The sequence below is a fragment of the Bos indicus x Bos taurus genome, chromosome 1, assembly GCF_003369695.1.
Source record: "Bos indicus x Bos taurus breed Angus x Brahman F1 hybrid chromosome 1, Bos_hybrid_MaternalHap_v2.0, whole genome shotgun sequence".
Classification (NCBI taxonomy): Eukaryota; Metazoa; Chordata; class Mammalia; order Artiodactyla; family Bovidae; genus Bos; species Bos indicus x Bos taurus.
Genome location: NC_040076.1, coordinates 95,345,962 through 95,370,198, shown reverse-complemented (window position 1 = coordinate 95,370,198; position 24,237 = coordinate 95,345,962). Strand labels below are relative to the sequence as shown.

At 41.0% G+C, this 24,237-nt stretch overlaps 1 protein-coding gene across 10 annotated transcripts in view; it reads right to left on the bottom strand.

Moving 5' to 3' along the window:
• The window catches only part of PLD1 (phospholipase D1), a 274,854-nt gene that overhangs the window by 56,072 nt on the left and 194,545 nt on the right, over nucleotides 1-24,237 (bottom strand). For all 10 annotated transcript variants that reach the window (XM_027541243.1, XM_027541253.1, XM_027541220.1 and 7 more), the window contains 3 exons: nucleotides 21,172-21,306; nucleotides 11,471-11,624; nucleotides 1,339-1,456 (listed from right to left, as the gene is read on the bottom strand). In XM_027541243.1, coding sequence (XP_027397044.1) covers nucleotides 1,339-1,456; nucleotides 11,471-11,624; nucleotides 21,172-21,306 — 407 coding nt within the window. The remainder of the gene's footprint in view (nucleotides 1-1,338; nucleotides 1,457-11,470; nucleotides 11,625-21,171; nucleotides 21,307-24,237) is intronic.

The following is a 24,237-nucleotide window of genomic DNA, read 5'->3' as shown; positions in this document are numbered from 1 at the left end:
CCAGGATCCAAACTAGGCCGTGCCCTGCATTTTAAAAATACTCCACACACACGACCTATTTAATCATGGCCTTGCATCCTCAGTATGAAATAGGTCTATGTAGATAGTTGTTGTTTCATTAGAAACATGAATTTTTGTGTTTATAGATGAATTTTCCATGCTGAAGGGAGTCTGGAAGTCAGAAGAAGAATGCCCTCTTATCCTGTTTATGATGGACACTCATATGATAGAGTCAATGGATCTCAGCTTGAACATTTTCTGTGATAGAAAGCTAGCTACTTCATGACATAACCTGGTCCAGGGGTGGGGGACTCTTAACTCTTGCACACCCTGTGTCATCACTAATGGATGGAACGTACTAGAAGAGCCATTTGGCTTCCCTAACAGATGAAGTTGGTTTTAAAACACCTTTCCAAAATTACAACTGTCCAAATGAGGAAGTGTCTCATTATTAATAAGCTTCATCATTAGAATGGATATAATCTACTATGTGCTAAATACATTTAACTGTCCAAATGAGGAAGTTTCTCATTATTAATAAGCTTCGTCATTAGAATGGATATAATCTACTTGTACTAAATACATTTAACAGATTATTTTTTATCCTCATGACCACCTCATGAATATTCCCTCCAATTTATAAGAGAGGAAAGAAAGGAAGGCTCAGAACATGAAATTACTATACACATACTCATACGACCAGCAACTGTGTGAGCTGGGCTGAACCCAGGTCTGACTCATTTTTTGATCCCATCTGCTTTTTCTTTTGGAGAAGGCAATGGCACCCCACTCCAGTACTCTTGTCTGGAAAATCCCGTGGATGGAGGAGCCTGGTGGGCTGCAGTCCTTGGGGTCGCTAAGAGTCAGACACGACTGAGTGACTTCACTTTCACTTTTTCACTTTCATGCACTGGAGAAGGAAATGGCAACCCACTCCAGTGTTCTTGCCTGGAGAATCCCAGGGGCAGGAGAGCCTGGTGGGCTGACATCTATGGGGTCACACAGAGTTGGACACAACTGAAGTGACTTAGCAGCAGCAGCCTTTTCTTTTTATCTCTAGACATGTACAAAGTCGGGGTAACCACTTGCTAAGGATGCTCATGATGGGATTCTGGAATCTGAGACCAGAATGCCACTCAAGTCTCTTCTAAACCATAATCCATGGCTCTTTTTGACTCTATTTTCTTAATGTCTACAAAGAATTATTTGATTATAATTTGGAGGTATGTTGTGTTTTTACACTCGTTAAGAATACTCTGTACCAATAATATGCAGAAATAATGATATACTTTTGTGATGTAATTCAATTTAAAAAGGAGAAGGATACGAAAATCTCACCTTATCATAAATTGTAGCATTTCGAGCTGCTGTTGAAACCCACACCTCCTTGAAGAATTTATCACTCACTGGATCCTGAATGTCTTCACTCGGGTCAGAAAGATAGCCGAGAACAACCCTGAAATATAAATGTCCTTCTGAATGAGTAACTGAGACAAAAGCAGTTTGTTTGCAGGCACTGTTGCAAATGGTACAGTAATTCAGGCACTCAACCATACAAGCCTATTTAAAAAAAAAAAAAAAGGAAATCAAAAGAAGCCATTAAGACTAAGTGTGTGTCTACGAGGGAAAAAGACAGCATGTACCCCGATGTTCACTGCAGCACTATTTACAATAGCTAGGACATGGAAGCAACCTAGATGTCCATCAACAGATGAAGGGATAAAGAAGCAACGGTACATATATACAATGGAATATTATTCAGCCATAAAAAGGAATGCGTTTGAGTCAGTTCTAATGTGGTAGATGAACCTAGAGCTTATTATATAGATTGGAGTAAGTCAGAAAGAGAGAAACAAATACTGTATACTGACACATGTATATGGAATCTAAAAGATGGTACTAATGATCTTATTTGCAGGGCAGTAATGGAGATGACAACCCACTCCAGTACTCTTGCCTGGAAAATCCCATGGGCAGAGGAGCCTGGTGGGCTGCAGTCCATGGGGTCGCTAAGAGTCGGACACGACTGAGCAACTTCACTTTCCCTTTTCACTATGGAGATGAAGACACAGAGAACAGATTGTGGACACAGTAGGGGAGGGAGAGCGTGGGATGAGTTGAGAGAGTAGGGTGGGACGAATTAAGGAAATATACACATTACCGTATGTAAAATAGATAGCCAGTGGGAATTTGCTGTATGACTCAAGGAACTCAAACCAGTGTTCTGTGACAATTTAGAGGTGTGGGAAGGGGTGAGAGGTGGGAGGGAGGTTCAAGAGGGAGACTACATATGTATACCTATGGCTGATTCATGTTGATATATGGCAGAAACCAACACAATATTGTAAAGCAATTATATTCCAATTAAAAATAAATAAATATACAAAAAAAGACTGTGTATCTTTATGAAAAAAAAAATCCTAAGTTGCAAAATAAAACAAAAAAACCCCAAGTTGTTACAATGCTTGAAAGCTTTAACTGTTAGACAAGAAAGACCTTCATTTCATTCTAAGAGAGTCCTTGTAATTTGGACTAGGAGGGTGAGGACCTTGGAAGATAGGAGTGGTAGTCAAAGAATGTGCCAGCCAATATGCTAAGCCCTTTCCAAAAATGATCTTAGTAAATCCTCAACAGCCTATGAGGAAGTAACTGTTAAAAAAAATTTAAAAATAATGAAAAGGGAACAACTATTATTATTTTCCTTTTACAGAAAAGGGAACTAGGCACAGAAAGTTTAAGTAACTCTTTCAAGGTCATACAGCTTAATAAGCTGTCGATCTGGGACTCCAACCTGGATCACCTAACTCCTAAACCTGTGCTCTTAACCAAGACCCAACCTTCTTACCCTCCTTTTTTCCTTCTAACCTTCCCTCTTCCCTCCCTTGGGCCAAGAACTATGCTGAACTCTGGGGTATAGAAATGAACACAAAAGACATGGAGCCTCTCTGGGTGGAGTTAAATTTGGTGGGTAAGATCAACACCGAATAAAGAATCACCCTCAGAAGGAATTGGTTGAAATGTGGTAAATAGCAGGTGTGCTTTAAGAGGATGAGACGGGAGTAGTCAGGGAGTCTTTTCCTTCCCCACCCACCATCTTTCAGGATTCAGTACAAGGTTGCCTCTAAACAACTTCTTATGGCTCCTCCTTCTCCCATTTCCTATTTCTCTCGGTCAATCTTTCTTCCTATGTCCCCCACACTGTCTTCACACATGCTTTGTTTTTGTCAGAACACCTGCAATATTCATGCACTTTTTGCTTTTAACAGGCCCATCTCTCAGTTCTGGTGCATAAATTATTTGAGAGAACATGATTTAGTTAGTCTCATATCCCCAGAGTACCTGGCATAAAAGAAGACATGCAGTAGATTGTCTGAGTTGATCAAATATAAACAGAGGACTAGAAATAATAAGAAATTCTCAAGCAAAGCAAGACAAATTTCAGAGGTCATATTTGAAAATGGTAAGAGCTCTTGTACTTACATAAAGCCTGAGAGTTAAAAAGCACGTCTATTTCACTCCTGTGAGGTTGATAGTGCATGATTCCCATTTTGCAAATGGGAAACAAAAGGTTGGAGACATCTTATTAGCAGAGCTAGAATCTAAGCTGAGTCCAAAGCCCTTTGCTCACATGCCTGGCAGGTTCACGGAATAAATACAAAGGCTTGTGCTATGCTGGAAACAGAAGTGGAGAAACAGGTCTCAGAAGGGTTTTGGCTTTTACACTGCATGAAATTGGGACGCACTGCAGGCACTGGAGCAAGGAGTGGCAGAATCTGACCGACATATTAAAAAAACAGCTGCTGTGTTGCGAATAGACCGTGCAGGGTGAGGGCTGAAACACGGAGACCAGTTGGGAGTCACTGCAGTGATCTCGGTGGGAGATGATGGTGGCTTGAGCAGTGGAGAGGAAGGTGGGGAGATCAGGTTTCGCTGATGCAGTGGACATAGAGTGTGACAAAAACAGGCATCAGGATGACTAAAAGGGCCTTGGCTTGAGCAACTAGATGAAGGTAGTTGCCATTAGCTGAGATGGGGAATTCTGTGGGTAGAGTCAGTTAGTGAGGGAAGACCAGGAATTCAACTTTGAACCTGTTGGGACATCTATTAAATATTCAAGTGGTGATACTAAGTAGGCAGTTGGATAAATGAATCTGGAGTTTGGGAGAGAAGGTTTGGCTGGAGATATAATTTTGAGAATTGTCCACATATGTATACTCATAAAGCCATGTGATTGAGTAGAGACAGAGAAGAGGACCTCAACAGTAGGGGAGAGAAGGAGTAGTCAGTGAGGCTGCAGAAAAGCCAGAGCGTGAGTAGCCTGGATCAAAACAGTGTTAAATTCTGATGAGAACCAACCGTTGGATTTAACAGGGTGGAGATCACAATGCTGTTACCCTCTTACTATTTAAATATGTAGATTTACATCATCATTTTTAATGACTGCAGAATTTCCAGTTATGTGAAAATTTATTAACTAGCTCTTTTATTATGACCTTTTGGGTTATTTCCAGTTTTCCATTATTATAAACAAAGCTATAATGAACATAATTTATTCATCACATATAATTACTTTGTGAATTTCTATGATTATTTCACTCAGAGAAATTTAAAAATTAAAATTCCTGGGTCAAACATTATGCAAAATTTATCTCAGGAAAGACTGTTCCAACACATATAATATTTACCATGCGTGTTCTCCCCAGTCAACTCCAATATTACCAATACCTAAAAAAGCTCAGTCAGATTATGGGGATAAAAGGGCATCTCACTTTAGTTTTAGTCTGCCCTTTTTCTGTCGTATAAAAATTCTCTAAAAGGGAATTCCCTGGTGGTCCAGTGGTTAAGACTTGGTGCTTTCACTACGAGGGTCTGGGTTCAATCCCAGGTCAAGGAACTAAGATACCAGAAGCCAAGTGGTGCAGCTAAAAAAATAAATAAATAAATTTTAAAAGTTATCTAAAACAAATGAATCTGGCACCTGGGCTCACTATGATTCTTAGAGTTTTATGACCTCAAAATTCTACTTCTACTTCAAATTATGTCTTCCAGGTGGTGCAGTGGTAAAGAATCCACCTGCCAATGCAAGAGAGGCAGGAGACACGGGTTCCGTCTCTGAGTCAGGAAGATCGTCTGGAAGAGGAAATGGCAACCCACTCCAGTATTCTTGCCTGGAAAATTCCATGGACAGAGGAGCCTTGTGGGCTACAGTCCATGGGGTTGCAGAGTTGGACATAACTGAGCACGAACACACACATGCAGACTATACAGGGATAACTTTCAAAAAAGATCCTAAAGGATGATGTTTGCACAGATGCTGCTGCTTCTTAAGACCCAAAGCAAAATTTAACTGTGTCAAATTTGAAGGACAGTGCAAGTTACAACAATAAGCCAATTATAATAATGTCTTTGATTTGGGTCGGGTCTAACCAGCTGAAAACAGCAAAAAAGAATACTTCTGTGACTTCGCTTTTAAATGAGAACAAGAGGAGGGAATGTGTCTGTCAAGTTATCAGTTTAGAACTTGTGAGTAGAAAAAGTATTTATATAAGCCTGTAACAGATAATATTCAGTAATAAATTATTTTGCCTGTCAGTTTAATTATTAAACATTTATATTAAAAAGTACAGTAAATATAATATGAAGTACCCTGGGTATTTGGGGACTAAGGTTTCAGAGAAAATGAATTTGATTTTGTGCTGATGTGAAAAATGGCAATTATTGAATGTTTATTGTTTACATTATCAGTGGGACAGTAGGAAAGGTGCAGAAAATTGTCTGTTCTTTCCACTGCTCATGTCTACCACTGTCATTGATTCTGAGCTCTACCTGTGTGGCTACTGGTTTCTGTTGAGTGATGGCTACATCTGTAAAGTCTGGATAATTTTCTAGGACTTAATGAACTGTTTGGCATGTAGTTGTGACATTCAGTGCAGTACTGTGATGGTTGATTCTATTTAGAACTGATGCCACATCGAAATGTGTCTATTTCCATTCAAAAATAAACCAGATGGGAAATGGATTGAAGTTGCATTTTTCTAAGGGGGAAAATGGCTCGACTCTAGGTCACAACGTTTATCTTTGAGAATATTTCCCAGTAAAAAGAGCTAAAATCAACATAAGGTTTTCATGGTGCTTTTTAATGGATTATTTGTGTCTGCTATTGTGGAAGAGTGAAAATGCTTGTTCAAGAACAACTGCCGCTTTAAGACAGTTTAAAAGTAGCCAAGAAAAATAAAGCACCTAGGGACAAACTTATCACGAAATGTATAGAGTCAGCAAAAAGCCAAAAGGACAACAACAAAAATCTTTCAGTTCAGTTCAGTAGCTCAGTTGTGTCCAACTCTTTGTGACCCCATGGACTGCAGCACGCCAGGCCTCCCTGTCCATCACCATCTCCCAGAGTTTACTCAAACTCATGTCCATTGAGTCGGTGATGCCATCCAACCATCTCATCCTCCGTTGTCCCCATCTCTTCCTGCCTTCAATGTTTCCCAGCATCAGGGTCTTTTCAAATGAGTCAGTTCTTTGCATCAGGTGGCCAAAGCACTAGAGTTTCAGCTTCAACATCAGTCCTTCCAATTAACACTCAGGACTGATTTCCTTTAGGATGGACTGGTTGGGTCTCCTTGCTGTCCAAGGGACTCTCAAAAGTCTTCTCCAACACCACAGTTCAAAAGCATCAGTTCTTCAGCGCTCAGCTTGCTTTATAGTCCAATTCTCACATCCATACATGACTACTGGAAAACCATAGCCTTGACCAGATGGACCTTTGTTGGCAAAGTAATGTCTCTGCTTTTGAATATGCTGTCTAGGTTGGTCATAACTTTCCTTCCAAGGAGCAAGCATCATTTAATTTCATGGCTTCAGTCACCATCTGCAGTGACTTTCAGTTCAGTTCAGTCGCTCAGTCATGTCCGACTCTTTGCAACCCCATGAGTCGCAGCACGCTAGGCCTCCCTGTCCATCACCAACTCCCGGAGTTCACCCAGACTCATGTCCATCGAGTCAGTGATGCCATCCAGCCATCTAATCCTCTGTCGTCCCCTTCTCCTCCTGCCCCCAATCCCTCCCAGCATCAGAGTCTTTTCCAATGAGTCAACTCTTTTCATGAGGTGGCCAAAGTACTGCAGTTTCAGCTTTAGCACCATTCCTTCCAAAGAAATCCCAGGGCTGATCTCCTTCAGAATGGACTGGTTGGATCTCCTTGCAGTCCAAGGGACTCGAAGTGACTTTGGAGCCCCCCAAAATAAAGTCTGTCATTGTTTCCTCTGTTTTCCCATCTATTTCCCAGGAAGTGATGGGACCAGATGCCATGATCTTAGTTTTCTGAATGTTGAGTTTTAAGCCAACTTTTTCACTCTCCTCTTTCACTTTCATCAAGAGGCTCTTTAGTTCTTCTTGCTTTCTGCCATAAGGGTGGTGTCATCTGCATATCTGAGGTTATTGATATTTCTCCTGGCAATCTTGATTCTAGCTTGTACTTCATCCAGTCTAGCATTTCTCATGATGTACTCTGCATATAAGTTAAATAAGCAGGGTGACAATATACAGCCTTGACGTACTCTTTTTCCTATTTGGAACCAGTCTGTTGCTCCATGTCCAGTTCTAACTGTTGCTTCTTGACCTGCATACAGGTTTCTCAAGAGGCAGGTCAGGTGGTCTGGTATTCCCATCACTTTCAGAATTTTCCACAGTTTGTTGTGATCCACACAGTCAAAGGCTTTGGCATAGTCAATAAAGCCGAAGTACTCCTGCTTCCAATAATGAAAATCCTAAAGCATTACTGAAGAATAAAAATGCTGAAGAAACTGAAGTACATACCTTGTTCTTCACTAGGATGGCTCAATATTATAAAGACATCAGCTCTTTTTATATTAATCTATACTCCAGTATTCTTGCCTAGAAAATCCCATGGACAAAGGAGCTTGGTGACCTACAGTCCATGGGGTTGCAAAAGAGTCAGACACAACTTAGACACTAAACAACAGCAACAATAAACATACTGTAGTCATGATCAAAAAACTAATGAGGGAACTTGAATAAACAGTGTTAAAGTTCATGTGGAAGAATGAATAAGAGTAGCCAAGGTTATTTTGGAAAAAATATACTAATTTGGGGAAGTGGTATGGTAGGAAGGAAGTAGTATTAAAGTGCACAGCTATGATAATTAAAATGATACCACACTGGCATGCAAGTCAGCAGAACTTCAATAGGAAGCAGTAGAGAGTACAAATAGGTTAGGATGTATGGCAATTATGTTTACAGCATAAACAGGCACTGGTGGGCTGCCGTCTATGGGGTCGCACAGAGTCGGACACGACTGAGGCGACTTGGCAGCAGCAGCAGGCCATGAGGGGCGGAGAAGGCAATGGCAACCCACTCCAGTGTTCTTGCCTGGAGAATCCCAGGGACAGGGGAGCCTGGTGGGCTGCCGTCTATGGGGTCGCACAGAGTCGGACACGACTGAAGTGACTTAGCAAACAGGTACTGCAGGCTAGACAGGCAGACAGTACTGCAGTCATGCACTTCTGGATCAGCTCTCCAGCAAAAAGAGTCCCTACTTCCTTTCTAACATTAAAATAATTTGCAGATGCTGAATGTAAAATATAATATCAGGGACTTCTATGGTGGTCCAGTGGCTAAGACTCCACACTCCCACGGCAGGGGACCTAGGTTCAATCCCTGGCGAGGGAACTGAATCCCACATGCCATAAGTAAGAGTTCACAGGCCACAGCTGAAGACCCGTGTGCAACTGAGACCCAGTGCAGCCAAAGAATAATAAATGAGTAAATAAATATTAAAAATAAGTAAATAAATATCAAAAAATAAAAACTAATATTAAACAAGCACTAGAAGATAAAATATAAGGAAATAGGAAATATTTTGTCTTGGGTTGGGGAAGCTATTCTAAGCATATTAATTAAAACGGGGAGAAAAAAGAAAAAACTGATAGATTTGATTAATAAGAATTGACGTTTCCCCCAAATGCTATAAACATGATTGAAAAGCATTTGGCAAGTCAGATTTGCAACAAATGGGAGAAAGAAATTAGCCTCTTGTATACTTAAGTTACTTATGTCATTAAAAGAAAGTGAAACATCCCAACAAAATGGACAAAGGACATGAATAGTCTAGACAGTTTACAAAAGAACAAGTACAAATGGGTAATGGATACATTTCTAAACTCTCAAATTGCACATTAAAAAAAAAACGGGAATTCATTTTGAAACCCAACAAATCGGCAAAGATTAAATAAAATAACAATTCAGAAAAGATGGGAGGAAAAAGCCCTCTAAAACATTGTTAGAGATACAATATGATGTCAGAGGGCAAAGGAAACTACACACTTCCTTTGGCTAGAAATTCCAAGGTTAGGATTTAGTTAAGCAAACAATTAAGAAGGTGAGCAAGATGCTATGTACAACCACACCCACTTGTGTAAATCAGTGATAAATCTGTGTGTTACTGAGGTTCTCCTTAAAGAAATTATGGCATACTCATATGATGTGATACAATGCGGACATTAAATGTAACACAATGTAGCTATTAAATGTTATAGAACACAATGACATGGAAAAGTGTGTGCAACATTGTTTAAATAATAAAGAACTTTGTGGAACTACAAGAACCCAATTATGTTTTAAAAAAGAAATACAACACAGTGATATTTATGTATAGAAAAAAGTGGAATGATATACACACCATGTTAAAATTATTAGCCCTGGATGGTGGGATTACAGATAAAACTTAATTTTCTTATTGCTTTTCCGTGTTTGCCAAATTTTCTCTAATGAAAATATGTTGAAATCAGAGCTCTCTGCCTCTATAATGATTATACATTTAGAAATTTATAAAGAAGCCCACACCTTTAAAGAGAATACTTAAGTTCTCATGGAACTGAAAAGGTATGACATTTATCTCTAGTTTACAGGAGGAAATATTTGTTTCCCTATATAACCTGCAGTAGGCAATCAATGGGTTGATTAACAGGGTGCTGATTTTAAACTCTCCCCTCTAAACAAAACAAATTAACATTAGAAGCTAGTTGAAATATCAATAATCAGAAAAAAAATCTTACTGGCAAAACAATTAGTAACAAACGTGAATAAAAAGAGAGGTCTGACATATTCTGAGGGATGAATTTGCTGAGTTCCTGAGGCAGAGGGAGCAGAGTGAACTGAAGCTTGGTTCTCAAAAGCCGGAGTCTGGAGTGGGTAGGAGGGAAGGGCCTCCAGCGTTTGCAGGAGGTAAGGGCTGGTGGTGTGCTTGTCTGCCAGTGAGTCATTTTCCAGAAGCGACTGTTAACATGGGAAAGGTGACAGCAACAGCCCTGCAACCGTGTGTGTGCCGCCTTTCACCAGGAAGCTTAAAGTACCACCTTTAACTGGGGGCACTTGTCTCGATCTCACTGCAGAGACCACACTGAAATCCCAGCCTGGCCAATATAGTTCTCTGTGTGTGCTTCCGTCACTCAGTCCTGTCCAACTCTGTGTGACCCTGTGGACTGTAGCCCACCAGACTCTTCTGTCCATGGGATTCTCCAGGGCAAGAATACTGGAGTGGGTTGCCATTTCCTTCTCCAGGGCATCTTCCTGACCCAGGGATGAAACCGGGGTCTTCTGCATTGCAGGCAGATTCTAGAATCATACAATTGTGGACTTCCTGAAAAAGCTTACGGGGGGAGGGTGGCTGGGGTGTTCCATAGACGGTGGGAGCTCAGTGTGTCTTTAGTGACGGGGGAGGAGGGAGAGGAGATAAGAAGCCATTCGGAAAAAAATAAAGAAGCCATTGTGGAGGGAACAGGGAAGTGACAGGATCTGAGTTAGGTTCTCGAAGGATCACTCTGTCCATCGACACTGGAATACAGGGGCTGGGATGGGTCCGGTTAGAGCCATGCCTAGGAAAGTTCTGAGTGACATTTAATTGAATGAAGGACTCATTTAAGGCCACACAATCCTTGGTTCTCAGCCCAATGCTCTCTCCGCTGGACCACAGATTTGTTTAAAACTCACATCTTCCTGTAGAAGATCAGGAATCTTCTATGTCTGGAGTCATCTCAAATCTGAGAACTGAAGTTTCTGCATTTAAATTTAACAGCAGTAATCTCTAGCATCCTCCTTTAGTGATTTTAAAAATCATAGCCTTGTATCACCAGAACCATTTCAATTTCTAAAAGTGGACTTACTATAAAAAACTTAAATTAGACACTAGGTGGCTTGACTTGGTCCTAAATCTATTAATAGATTTAAAATGCTAGTTTTTTTTTTTTTTTACACACAAAAATAATAAAAGCTATTAAAATAGGAAATGTTTGTGCCCCACACAAAGCCATTTTGCACCACATCCTGCGTTCTGGGGACACTGTTTTGAAAAAAGAAGAACCTGGAGATGGCAGGTGTGCTGAGAGTTAAGAGGCTGGGCTGGGTCGCAGTGCCTACCGCAGAGGGACACCCAGCTTCAGAGACCCACCGAAAGCATTGAAGCCGAAGTCCTTGGGCAAATCGACCAGCTTGGTACTCTTTTCCATCCATTACCGAAGGGACTGTCTCCGTGTCCTGCACAATGACAGCCATTTCACTGTCTCGCTTTCCCAGCATGCTTCGGTCATTTATGTTGGCAGAGCCTATAAGGAGAAACAGTGCAACTGAACCATTTTCTTGTCGAGGGAGACGCTCATTTATCCTCCAGACTTGATTCTTCCTTGCTAAATAAGCCCTCATTTTGTTTGGTTATCAAGAGGTGTGGTGCTCTAGGGAAGCAGTGACCTCCCTAACCCAGGGGTGAATCTCGATCAGTCTAAGTCAGCCATGGTCATGACATTATTTCTGCCAGTGACTGCTTAGAAATGGGCACTTGTCATGATTCTAGCCATTGAAACATGAAGGCAAATCTGCCAGGGGCTTCTGAGAAAGTTTTCTACTTCTTATTAACAGACACAAGAACAGGATGTCTCTTCCAGTCTTTGGATACTCTGGCTTGAAGGGTTGTATGAAAACAGGATTCTAGGAGCTGTAGCAGCTCTTTTGTAACCAAGAGGACAAACAGATAAGTTAAAGACAGCAGAGAAGAAAGAAGAAAGACTCTGGGTCTTTAAGTCACTGAACTAGCCAACTCTAGAACTTCTTACCTTATCTTTCCTATTGTTTCACATACCTCTAGCTGAATTTTCTATCTTGTGGCTCAAGGGATTCTGACTGATACAATCATTAAGCACACAAAGAAACAAGAATGCTTATCAGTTCAGTTCAGTTAGCTTTTATGCTTAATAATTAAATTCTGCAGACTTTAACTCATGGTCATATAATTATAGATGTCAAAACCCAAGAAGACCTTCACAGCAATATAATCCACTCTCAAATACAGACTATCATTAGTGGCTATGGATTTCCATTCTCTTGCCTCACTTGAGAGGCACACCAATGGCTTCTGTATCAACTTCTCTCCATTCTATTTTTAAATCCAAATGAGCTGAGAATGTCAACTTTCACATGTATTTGAATATTAGTTCAATGTGTATCTTCTGCGTTCCTGTCATGTATTGTTACTTTTTCTGCATTAATCATCAAGGATCCATTTTGAATCCTTGAGGTATTCTACAAACTACAGAAGGGCCTGCCTGATTCTCTTTTTCCTTCTTGCCCCTCTTGCTCTAGCCCCACACTCCACTGCTTCTGCAGACTCAGAGCAGAAGGGTCAGGTTGAACAGGAGCTCGAGGTTACCCTCTGTGATGGGGGCTATCAGGGTGGAAGGTGTTAGCAGCCCTGCCCCAAGCCCAAATGGCAGGATGCTAGACATGAGAGGAAGCCGGCTCCTCCTAAAGAGACTTCACTGCTGTTTGCCACAATATTGTATGCATGCATGCATGCTAAGCCACTTCAGTTGTGACTTTGTGACCTCATGGACTGTAGCTCGCCAGGCTCCTCAAGACCCACTCCAGTACTCTTGCCTGGAAACTCCCATGGATGGAGGAGCCTAGTAGGCAGCAGTCCATGGGGTCGTGAATAGTCGGACACGACTGAGCAACTTCACTTTCACTTTTCACTTTCATGCACTGGAGGAGGAACTGGCAACCCACTCCAGTGTTCTTGCCTGGAGAATCCCAGGGACGGGGAAGCCTGGTGGGCTGCCATCCATGGGGTCGAACAGAGTCGGACACGACTGCAGTGACTTAGCAGCAGCAGCAGAACTGGCAGAAGGGTTCTTTACCACTGGTGCACCTGGGAAGCCCTTGCCACAATATTGTCACATAATTAACATACAAATCTATGATAACTGCGGATATGAATAGTGCCCCACAGGGACTCTGGGTGACAGAGAAAGGATGGAACACCTCACAGAAATTTGGGAGCACTACTAGGGTGCTGTAAGGTGAGCCCTACCTTTGAAAGTTTTGTTAGTGACAAATCAACTTTTACACATATACTTACATTTTAATCACACTACAAAATTTGCCTCCTCTATTGCAGACAAATAACACTATAAAATTTGTCTTTGGGCTTGATATTTGGCCCATCATTAATTTGGACAAAGTTATTTAATCTTTCTCAGCTTTAATTTAATCTTTTATAAGTCAAGATCATAATATAGACCTTGGGTTTTTGTGAGCATTAAATAAGACCCACAAGAAAGCACTTACTGATCTATAAACTGCTCCACAAATTCTAATTATTATTGGCATTATTATCAGATTCTGTTACCCGGATAATATCTGCACTAGAGAACCTGCCTCAGGAGGGGGAGATTTGCTAGCACATAGCATTTGTAGCAAAGAAGCCTCCTCTCTGCGTGAACTGCCCCTTACCCAGGTGTGTAAACGGTCAGGGGTGAGGAGTAAGGTCCCCCAAGTGCTGCTTTGGGGCTTACAAGGTGGCTCAGTGGTAAAGTATCCTCCTGCCAAGCAGGAGACACTGGTTAGATCCCTGGGTTGTGAAGATCCCCTGGAGTCGGAAATGGCAACACACTCCACTATTTTTGTCTGGAAAATTCCATGGAAGAAGAGTCTGGCGGGCTATACAGTCCTGCTGCTGCTGCTGCTAAGTTGCTTCAGTCATGTCCGACTCTGTGCGACCCCATAGACGGCAGCCTACCAGGCTCCCCCGTCCCTGGGATTCTCCAGGCAAGAATACTGGAGTGGGTTGCCATTTCCTTCTCCAATGCATGAAAGTGAAAAGTGAAAGTGAAGTCGCTCAGTCGTGTCCGACTCTTAGCAACCCTGTGGACTGCAGCCTACCAGGCTCCTTGGTCCATGGGATTTTCCAGGCAAGAGTACTGGAGTGGGGGTGCCATTGCCTTCTCCAGCTATACAGTCCATGAGGTCTCAAAGACGCAGACACCATATAGAGTAGTGCTGGGACGTCACTACCACATGTTCCCAGCAGAGGCCGCTGTTGGGCCGGGGCTGCTGAATTGGGAAGACATTGCTCTTCACTGTCTGGCAGCCTGAGTATATGAGCCCTCCTACACACATAGGCATATACACACACACACACGCATTTTCACACCGGTCCCCCTAGACTCCCTCCCAGCACTGTGGGCCCCACACTCGCCAGCAGAGGAATGCATTCCTGGCATTCTGAACTAGAATTCTTAGAGGGTGTGTTTTCTTGTACTTCCAGGGTCCATCAGGAGTTTCCCAGGGCACTTACTCTCACCCACACTGGATAAGTGAGTTGTGCTTGTCTTGGGCTCATGCTCAGTCGTGTTTGACTCTTTGCGACCCTTTGGGCTGTAGCCCACCAGGCTCCTCTGACCATGGAATATCCTAGGCAAGAATACTGGAATCCTCCAGGGGATCTTCCAGACTGAGGGATTGAACCTGCGTCTCCTATGTTTCCTGCACTGTAGGCAGATTCTTTACCCACTGAGCCATCAGGGAAGCCAGGATAAGTGAGTTGGCTACTACTTATTAGGTATGTGGAGAAGGGGAAGAGAAAACTTCAGATGAATTTAATAAATGAAATACTAAAAATGAGATATTGATGGATGTAAATATATCTCCCTTTTTGTTGTTAAACATTCCCATATTGTGAAAATCAAATTCAGAATAGCAGGCTATAGTATTAACCCATTTCTACAGAAAATATGAGGAAGAAGAGCGGGCAAGGATTCTAGGAAGATACACACTGAAGGGTTAAGGGTGGTGAGTGCTTTCTGGCAAAGGGAAGGAGACACTAGGGGAATTTTGACCTTTTACTCTATGTGAGTCCTTAGAATTTGAATTGTTTTCAACAAATGTACTCTGTATTTTTATGGTGACTGCAATCCCTTGGTTTATTAGGACACTGTCTCAATAATTTAAAACCACTTAAATTTTGGAAAATGACCTTTTCTAAGCCTATTAGGAACTTTTTAAATACTGTGAAATATAGCAAAATAGAAAAGAGTATATGAAAACTTATAAGTACAATTTAGGTAATGACTTTAGAAAATCATTGAATTTATTATCCAAGCTGAAAAACAGAACATTACCACATTCCAGAAGTCCTCAGCTACCTTCCCATGGAAGTCCTTCCCATCCCAGGAGAGAAACTTTATATAGAATTTTGTGTTCATCATGTTAGGATGATGTTTTCCTAAACAAACAAGTTTACTTTAGGCTTATTTTTAATTTGTGTAAATAGAACTATATAGTAGATAATCTTTGGAGACTGGCTTCTTTCATTCAACATCATATCTTTGGGATTTATCTTATACATATTGTAATGCATTATTTTCCTTAAATGAGCACCCACACATCTACTTATTCTTTCTACTGTTAACGGGTGTTTGGGAGATTCCAGAGTTTTGCTGTGATACACAGTTAAGTTCTACATCGATGTGTATATGTTTCCTGATGTGCACATGTGGGAGTTTCACGGGGCTCTGTGCACAAGAATGGGTCCCTGGTGTTGCTTAGTATTGCCAGCACTTGGACTGTCCAGTTTTTGATTTTTGCCAATTGGTATTTTGAAAACCTGCTCTTTTCCTCATTACCATATTAATGAGGATGAATATCTTTCATATATTATGGGACTCAGGTATGTCCTTTTGGGGGTGCTCCTGTACAATTCCTCTGCCCATCTTTCTTTGGATATTGTCTTTCCTTGTTGATTGAGTTCTTTATTTTTTGAATGGGCTTCCCTGGTGGCTCAGAAGGTAAAGAATCTGCCTGCAATGCAGGAGACCTGGGTTCAATCCCTGGGTTAGGAAGATCTCCTGGAGGAGGGCAAGGCAACCCACTCCAGTATTCTTGCCTGGAGAATCCCCAGGGACAGAGGAGCCTGGTGGGCTACAGTCCATGGAGTCGCAAAGAGTATTAAGTGTGTTGCAAATACTCTTTTTTTTCAGTTCGTGGTTTATCTTTTTATTTTACTTATATAGCATATTTTGATGAATAAAGTTCTGAATTTTAATGCAGTTAGATTTATCTATCATTTCCTTTGTGATTTTGCTTTTTTTAAATGTCTTGTTTAAAAAATTGTTAATTCTCCTGTGATAGACAGAATAATGACCCCTAGAGATGACTATGTCATAATACCCAAAGTTGGTATGTTATATTACATGGTAAAGGGGAATTAAGGCTGCAGATGGAATTAATAGATGGTGCTAATCAGCTGACCATAAAAATAAGGACATTATCCTAGATTATCTAGGTGTTCAGTATAATCACAAGAGTCTTTAAAAGTAAAGGGAATTCAGAGAGAGATGTGGTTACAGAAGAATGGGTTGACACTTTGAGGACTTTCAGAGAGATGTAACATTGCTGCTTTCAAAGACAGAAGAAAGGGACCATGAACCGCGGAATGAGGGTGGCCACTCAAAGCTGGAAAAGGCAAGGAAATGGATTCTCCTTTGTGCTAAATTGCTTCAGTGTTGTCCTACTCTTTGGGACCCCATGGACTGTAGCCCACCAGGCTCCTCTGTCCATGAGATTCTCCAGGCAAGAATACTAGAGTGGGTTGCGACTCAGGGATCGAACCTGCATCTTCTTACATCTCCTGCATTGGCAGGCAGGTTCTTTACACTAGCTCCATCTGGGAGGCTTCTAGAAGGAACACAGCCCTGCTGACATCTTGATTTTAACCCAGAGAGATCTATGTTGGACTTCTAACCTACCTAACTTTTAGATAATAATTTTGTGCTGTTTCAAGTCACTAAGTTTGTGGTCATTTGCTACAGCAGTAATACACAACTAATATACCAACTCTACCCTACTTAGGCCTATGTGTTTTAATTAACTCACTTATTTATTTTTGGCTGCACCATGCGGCATATGGGATCCTAGCTCTCCCACTAGGGATCAAACCCATACTCCCTGTGTTGGAAGTGCAGGGTCTTAACCCCTGGACCTCCAGGGAAGTCCTTAGCGGGCTACTCAGTACTTTCTAACTGCTTTGTTCCCTGTGCCTCCAGTTCAGGAGTTCTCAGCGTGGCTGCACAGGAGCATCATCTAGGAAGCTTTCAAAAGATAATGGTGCCAAAACAAAAACAGAAAGCAAAAAAGCCTTGATACCTGGGCCCTAAACCAGACCAATTAATCACAGTTTCTGGAAGCAGGAACCAGGCATTATTAGTATTTTCTCCTAATATCACTCCATTCTTTTATCAATTAACCCAACTTTCTTTTTGAGGGGGAGAGGATCTATTTGAAAGTAAACTGCAGACATGAATAAACTTTCCCCTAAATGAGAGTTCCATTTATCTGAACTCAAACCCATCTGTGTTCAAAATTGTTCTGTGGTGACAGTGAAAACATCTGATTAACTGAGTGGAGATAGGAAGACTCCTATCAGAGTGATGGAAATATTCTGTACCCTGTTCTGGGTGGTGATTACATAAATGTAAACATATGTGAATATTCATTAAGCTGTACACTGAAGTTTTGTGCCATTTACTATATATAATACATTAATTAAAAAAGAATAGTCCACGAAAAACAACAAAAAAAAGCCACTAGGCAATCCTAAGGCAGTCAGGGTTGTGACTCATGGGACTCGCTCTTTACCGGGGTAGCCTTTCAACTACAGACACTTACCCAAGCCTGCCTTTAAGCACTGAGATCCATTCCCTCCATGGGGTTTCCCACATATCACCCTTGCTGACTGCCTCTCAGCACCGGTTCATCAGTATCCATCCCAGTGGTTCCGGGGTTTGGTGAAAAGAATACCTGCTCCCCTGTAGTCCATGAGGTGGGCGGGGCAGTGGCGCTGTGTGAGCATGTGTTGTTTCCCTACTGTGATGTGCAGTGGAATGCACGTGTGCATGCTAAGCCACTTCAGTCATGTCCAACTCTTTGTGACCCAGTGCATAGTAGCCCGCCAGGCTCCTCTGTCCGTGGGATTCTCCAGGTAATAATACTGGAGTGGGTTGCCATGCCCTCCTCCAGGGGATCTTTCGACCCAGGGATCAAACCAACATCTCTTATGTCTCCTGCATTGGCAGGCAGGTTCTTTACCACTTGTGCTCCCTGGGAAGCCCATGCAGTGAATTAGTGAAACCAAAAGAAAGAAAAAAAATCAATTCATTTAGTTAACAGGATAGACTTAACTTCTACTTAAGGATAGCCTTGTTTTATTTAGGAAAGAAAATAACTGTTAGTTCGGTTACATGCCAATAAGATGAATTAGAAAACTGGACTTGGTCACAGATTTTAGAACCAACAGGGCCACCCGGGGTAAGACATAATTAAAGCTATACAAGAAAGAGATCTCAGTGTGAGAAACCAAGTATTGCCTTGTGAAGAAAAAAGAAGGATAAACCATTTAGTCATTTTTCTTACAATAGATTATTCAGTAATTCTGGATTAAGTCTGCCATGTTAGAAAATTTAATCACAGGTTACTTTAACTTCTTTTAAGCTCTTAATGACTTAACACCTGTAAAATATCCTCAACCTAATTTCTTAAGTCCTCTTTGAGAATTTTAAACATTGTTCTCTGTGTTATGAACTTAAACAGGCCAAATGTCTGAGAGCAGCAACAACAAGCCTGTTTCTTCCAGAGTTCCCACAGAGGTGAAAAGAACAAAAGTATACGTGGATTTTTCCATGGATTTTCCTGGGGAAAATCTGTCCTGCCCTGGGGAAGAAGAAAAAGAAATCCAGCCCTTAAAGACTAGCAAGTGAGACTTCTCATACTCTCAAGGTCACATCTTCTGTTTCAAGAAAGTACATAATAACTGTATGCAAAAAGAATCAATTATTGCTAGTCTAAAAAAATTGTAGCCTTTGAGAGTTTAAAGACCTTTCTATAAAGTAAGTCAAAAACTCTACAGATTTAACTCAGATACTAAAAACTACTTTGCATTTATACTTGATGTAAAAGTACAGCAGGTTGAAAGTCGAAAAGACTTTTAAAAGGAAAATATTTACATCTGTCAATTTTTACTTCAAGAATTCTGAAATCTCCCTAAAGAGATCAACTGACTTTCATCTGGCTTTGTTTGTTTGTTTTTCCATTTCAACAAGCATCAGTATTTTCCCTTTCCTTATTGTCACTGTCAATTTGAAGATAAAAATATTCTGAGATTAGCTTCTAAAGAGGCAAAGACAAGAATAGCTTGGGGAAATAAGAGAAAACCTGTTTATTAGGGGAGATAGGGGAAGAAATGAATCCTTAAAGGGCTCCGATCCCTATTGGGCAAGAGATTAAAGACACGGATATTTCTCTTAAAGGCCCAGTAAGTATTAAAAGAGAGAGAGAGAGAGAGAGAGAGAGAGTGTGTGTGTGTGTGTGTGTGTGTGTGTGTATCACCACACTGTGATCTACATATTTTCTGGCTTCAGAACTGCTTTTCTTTCTTTTCAAATCATGTTCCAGAGAAGACAGTCTCATTACTCCTAGGTATGAGATTTTTCTTTCTTTTCTCAGTGGAGGATAGAAATGGAAAAGGCATATTTACTGTCAAATTTTTTCCAGAACACTCCATGACACTTAGTTTCTTAAAGAATAGATATCTTATAGCTGAGACACTACATTTCATTGAAAACAGATGAGTGGAATGCCCAACAGTGGGACACAGCATATCTCTTAAGGAACATCCCCTCACCCTTGTCAATTCATTTATCTGGCTGGTTATTAATACTCATTTTCTCATCTTGACCTTTCAATGTTCATGTAACATGATATTAGAAGGCAAACCAACCCCACGATGGGAAAATGAAGCTTTCCAGGTGTACAAAAGAATGGAGCTGCAAACCCACCCTTCTCAGCAGGCTGTTCTAATCTGGGTAGAAGTACAACCAGTAACACCCCTGAATCTGTCCATGGGGTGAGGGCTGCGGGAGAAGACTGCAGACCTCAGTCTAGGGCTACATTGTATTATTACTACACAAGCTGGTCTACCCTGTACCCTGATTCAGTTCAGTTCAGTTCAGTCACTCAGTCGTGTCCGACTCTTTGCAACCCCATGAATCGCAGCACACCAGATTAGTAACATCCAAAATACTGACTCCAGGGGAAAAATGTAAGCATAGACATTGTTGTTGCTGTTGGATAGTTGCTCAGTTGCATCTAACTCTTTTGTGACCCCATGGACTGTGGCCTGGCAGGCTCCTCTGTCCATGGGATTTCCCAGGCAAGAATACTGGAGTGGGTTGCCATTTCCTTCTCCAAGGGATCTTCCCAATCCAGGGATCAAACCCACATCTCCTGCATTGGCAGGCCAGTTCTTTACCACTGAGCCACCAGGGAAGCTCCAAGCATAGATGTAGTGATAGTTTAACATCCTTCCGATCCTGACTCTTGCAAAAACCTTGGATCTGAGGTATTGGTTAGGTGGATGTGGTGGGAGCACATACAAAGTACTACCAGGCTACCAGATACTCATTTATGACACACTTCCCTTCCCAAACCTCTCCCTTCTAGCCCTGAAATCTAGGCACTTTTGTTCAAAATTTTTAAAAAGGGAATAATAAAGAATTAATGAGCGCAGACTGATTACTGCACTGCTGGGTTAGACTGCTGTCTCTGGACACTGTAATTTGCACAATGGCCATTTAATTGTTCTGTGCCTCTGTTACTTCACAGATAAAAACAGGGATTAGAAAAGACATAAGCAAAAAAGATTGCTTCAGAAATGTTTTAGATACTGATACTCTCAACTGCAAAGGAAGCTTCAAAGGAATAAAAAGAATGATTTTTGCATGAGGTAAGTCAACTGACAAGGAACACAATTAGAGACCAAGTACTTACCAATAATAACAGTGTTGTCATCAGCAATTAGCAACTTGCTGTGGACATAGATAAGCTCAGTGACTAGGTTTCCTTCAAGCTCTGCATGTGTTCTAAGACCACAGAAGGATATATAATTTATCCACTGATTGCCAACTGTAAATTAAACAAGAAATCACTAAAATTAATACGACCAAGCTCAATAAAGGCATCTTAGATTTTACTGTCTTTCAAAACAAATATACCACTTCAACAGGTTAAGAATAGATTGTGTAACATATATATGTATGTGTGTGTACATAATTTTAGAATGCATGTAGGATCTATTTTTACTTTCTGAAGAGTTTTATATTGCTAATATAAATGGAGATATAATTTCAAAATATCTTACTAAAGTGATTTCTATGAATCCCCAATGCTAGGTCCCCAAATAAATTCAAATATGAACATTTTATTTTAAGGATTTATTGAGTAACTACTGAAGAGTGATAACTCAAGTATAGCCACAGTGGGACAACCTAAGATTTGCATCTCTCTGGATTGACACCTGCTGCTGTTTATTCTGTTATTTTTAAAAATTTACTTATTTGCCTGCATCAGGTCTTAGTTGCAATACTTGGGATCTTCACTGCATCTTGTGGGATTTTTTTCATTGTGGTGTGTGGGCTTCTCTCTATTTGTGGCTCATGAGCTTATTAGTTGCAGCACATGGGCTTAGTCGATCTGCAGCATGTGGGATCTTAGTTTCCCAACCAGGGATCAAACCCGCATCTCCTGCATTGGATGACAGATTCTTTTTTTTTTTAATACAATTTTATTTTATTTATTCTTTTTGCCATTAAAAAAAATTTTAATTGGAGGCTAATTACTTTACAATATTGTGGTGGGTTTTGCCATACATTCACATGAATCAGCCATGGGTGTACATGTGTTCCCCATCCTGAACTCCCCTCCCACCTCCCTCCCCATTCCATCCCTCAGGATCATCCCAGTGCACCAGCCCAGAGCACCCTGTCTCATTAACCTGGACTGGCGATCTATTTCACATATGATAATATACATGTTTCAATGCTATTCTCTCAAATCGTCCCACCCTCGCCTTCTCCCACAGAGTCCAAAAGTCTGTTCTTTACATCTGTGTCTCTTTTGCTGTCTTGATTGGCCACCTCATTCGAAGAGTTGACTCACTGAAAAAGACTCTGATGCTGGGAGGGATTGGGGGCAAGAGGAGAAGGGGACGACAGAGGATGAGATGGCTGGATGGCATCACTGACTTGATGGACATGAGTCTGAGTGAACTCCGGGAGTTGGTGATGGACAGGGAGGCCTGGCGTGCTGCGATTCATGGGGTCACAAAGAGTTGGACATGACTGAACGACTGATCTGATCTGATCTGATATAGGGTCATGGTTACCATCTTTCTAAATTCTGTATATATGCATTAATATACTGTATTGGTGTTTTTCTTTCTGGCTTACTTCACTCTGTATAATAGGCTCCAGTTTCATCCAATTCATTAGAACTGATTCAAATGCATTCTTTTTAATAGCTGAGTAATACTCCATTGTGTACATGTACCACAGCTTTCTTATCCATTCATCTGCCAATGGACATCTAGGTTGCTTCCATGTCCTGGCTATTATAAACAGTGCTGCGATGAACACTGGGGTACACGTGTCTCTTTCAATTCTGATTTCCTTGATGTGTATGCCCAGCAGTGGGATTGCTGGGTTGTATGTCAGTTCTATTTCCAGTTTTTTAAGGAGTCTCCACACTGTTCTCTATAGTGGCTGTACTAGTTTGCATTCCCACCAACAGTGTAAGAGGGTTTAGATGGCAGATTCTTAACCACTGGACCACGAGGGAAGCCCCAACACCTTGCTGCTGCTTAAATCAGATGCAAGACGTAAGCTCAAACTATCTGGTGTTTATACATACTTAGTAGCAAACTCAGGGCAAAGCAGCAGTTAAAATTTTACAGACTTTGGCTAAGTAAAAATGTTGGCAGTTAAATAATATCCCTCCTTCTAAATCATTGAAAATTAGGGAAACAAAAAAAATCCTAAGTACGTTTGACCTTGGAGAATTTATTTCAGAGCAAGAAGTACCAGGTTTGTACTTTAAAATGTAGCCCTCTCATCGTGTGAAGGTCATTTATGTGATAAGAACTGTATTCCATTTCAAACCAACCTATAATCATTACTCTGGCGTGAGTGTTAGTCACGAGATTTTATGGTCCCGTCTCACACAGCAGTTGTCCTAGATAAGCTAAGTGTGATACTAAGAATAAATGGAGTGGAACCAAAGCATCACAGATTCTTATAGAAGGAGAATATAAATTTTTATAAGAGAATCTGAAGCATGCTGATAGAATCAATGGTAGTTCATGTTTCATTTACTGAAGTTTCCAGGTATTACTGATGTTTTCTATTTTGCTGTTGATGTTACTCAGTGAACCTATTACATTTAGGTATCTTGGAAAGAAATTTTTTCACAGGTAATATATAGAGGTTCCTCCATTTATAGATAACCCTTCCCATATCTGATATTAACACATACTATAAAGTCTGTATAATTAAAACAGTGGAGAACTGGTACATAGACAGCCAAACCAGTGTCTGAAATTGAAAGTCCAGAAATAGACCCAAGTAAGTATGGAAATTTTGCATTTGATAAAGGTTGTAGCTCTAGGAAAAGGGCTTTTGAAGAAAAGGTGCTAATATAATTGCATCGCTATTCCAAAGAGATAAAAATTATATACATTCCTCCCAGCAATCATAAAAACTCTAAATAAATCAGAGATGAAAATGTAAGCATATGAAACCATACAGGTGTTAGAAGAAAACCGAGTGAATTCCTGGTAACCTGAGTGTAGGGGAGGCTTATAACTATCTGCTGCTAAGTCGCTTCAGTCGTGTCCGACTCTGTGCGACCCCATAGACAGCAGCCCACCAGGCTCCCCGGTCCCTGGGATTCTCCAGGCAAGAACACTGGAGTGGGTTGCCATTCCCTTCTCCAATGCATAAAAGTGAAAAGTGAAAGTGAAGCCGCTCAGTCGTGTCCGACTCCTAGTGACCCCATGGACCA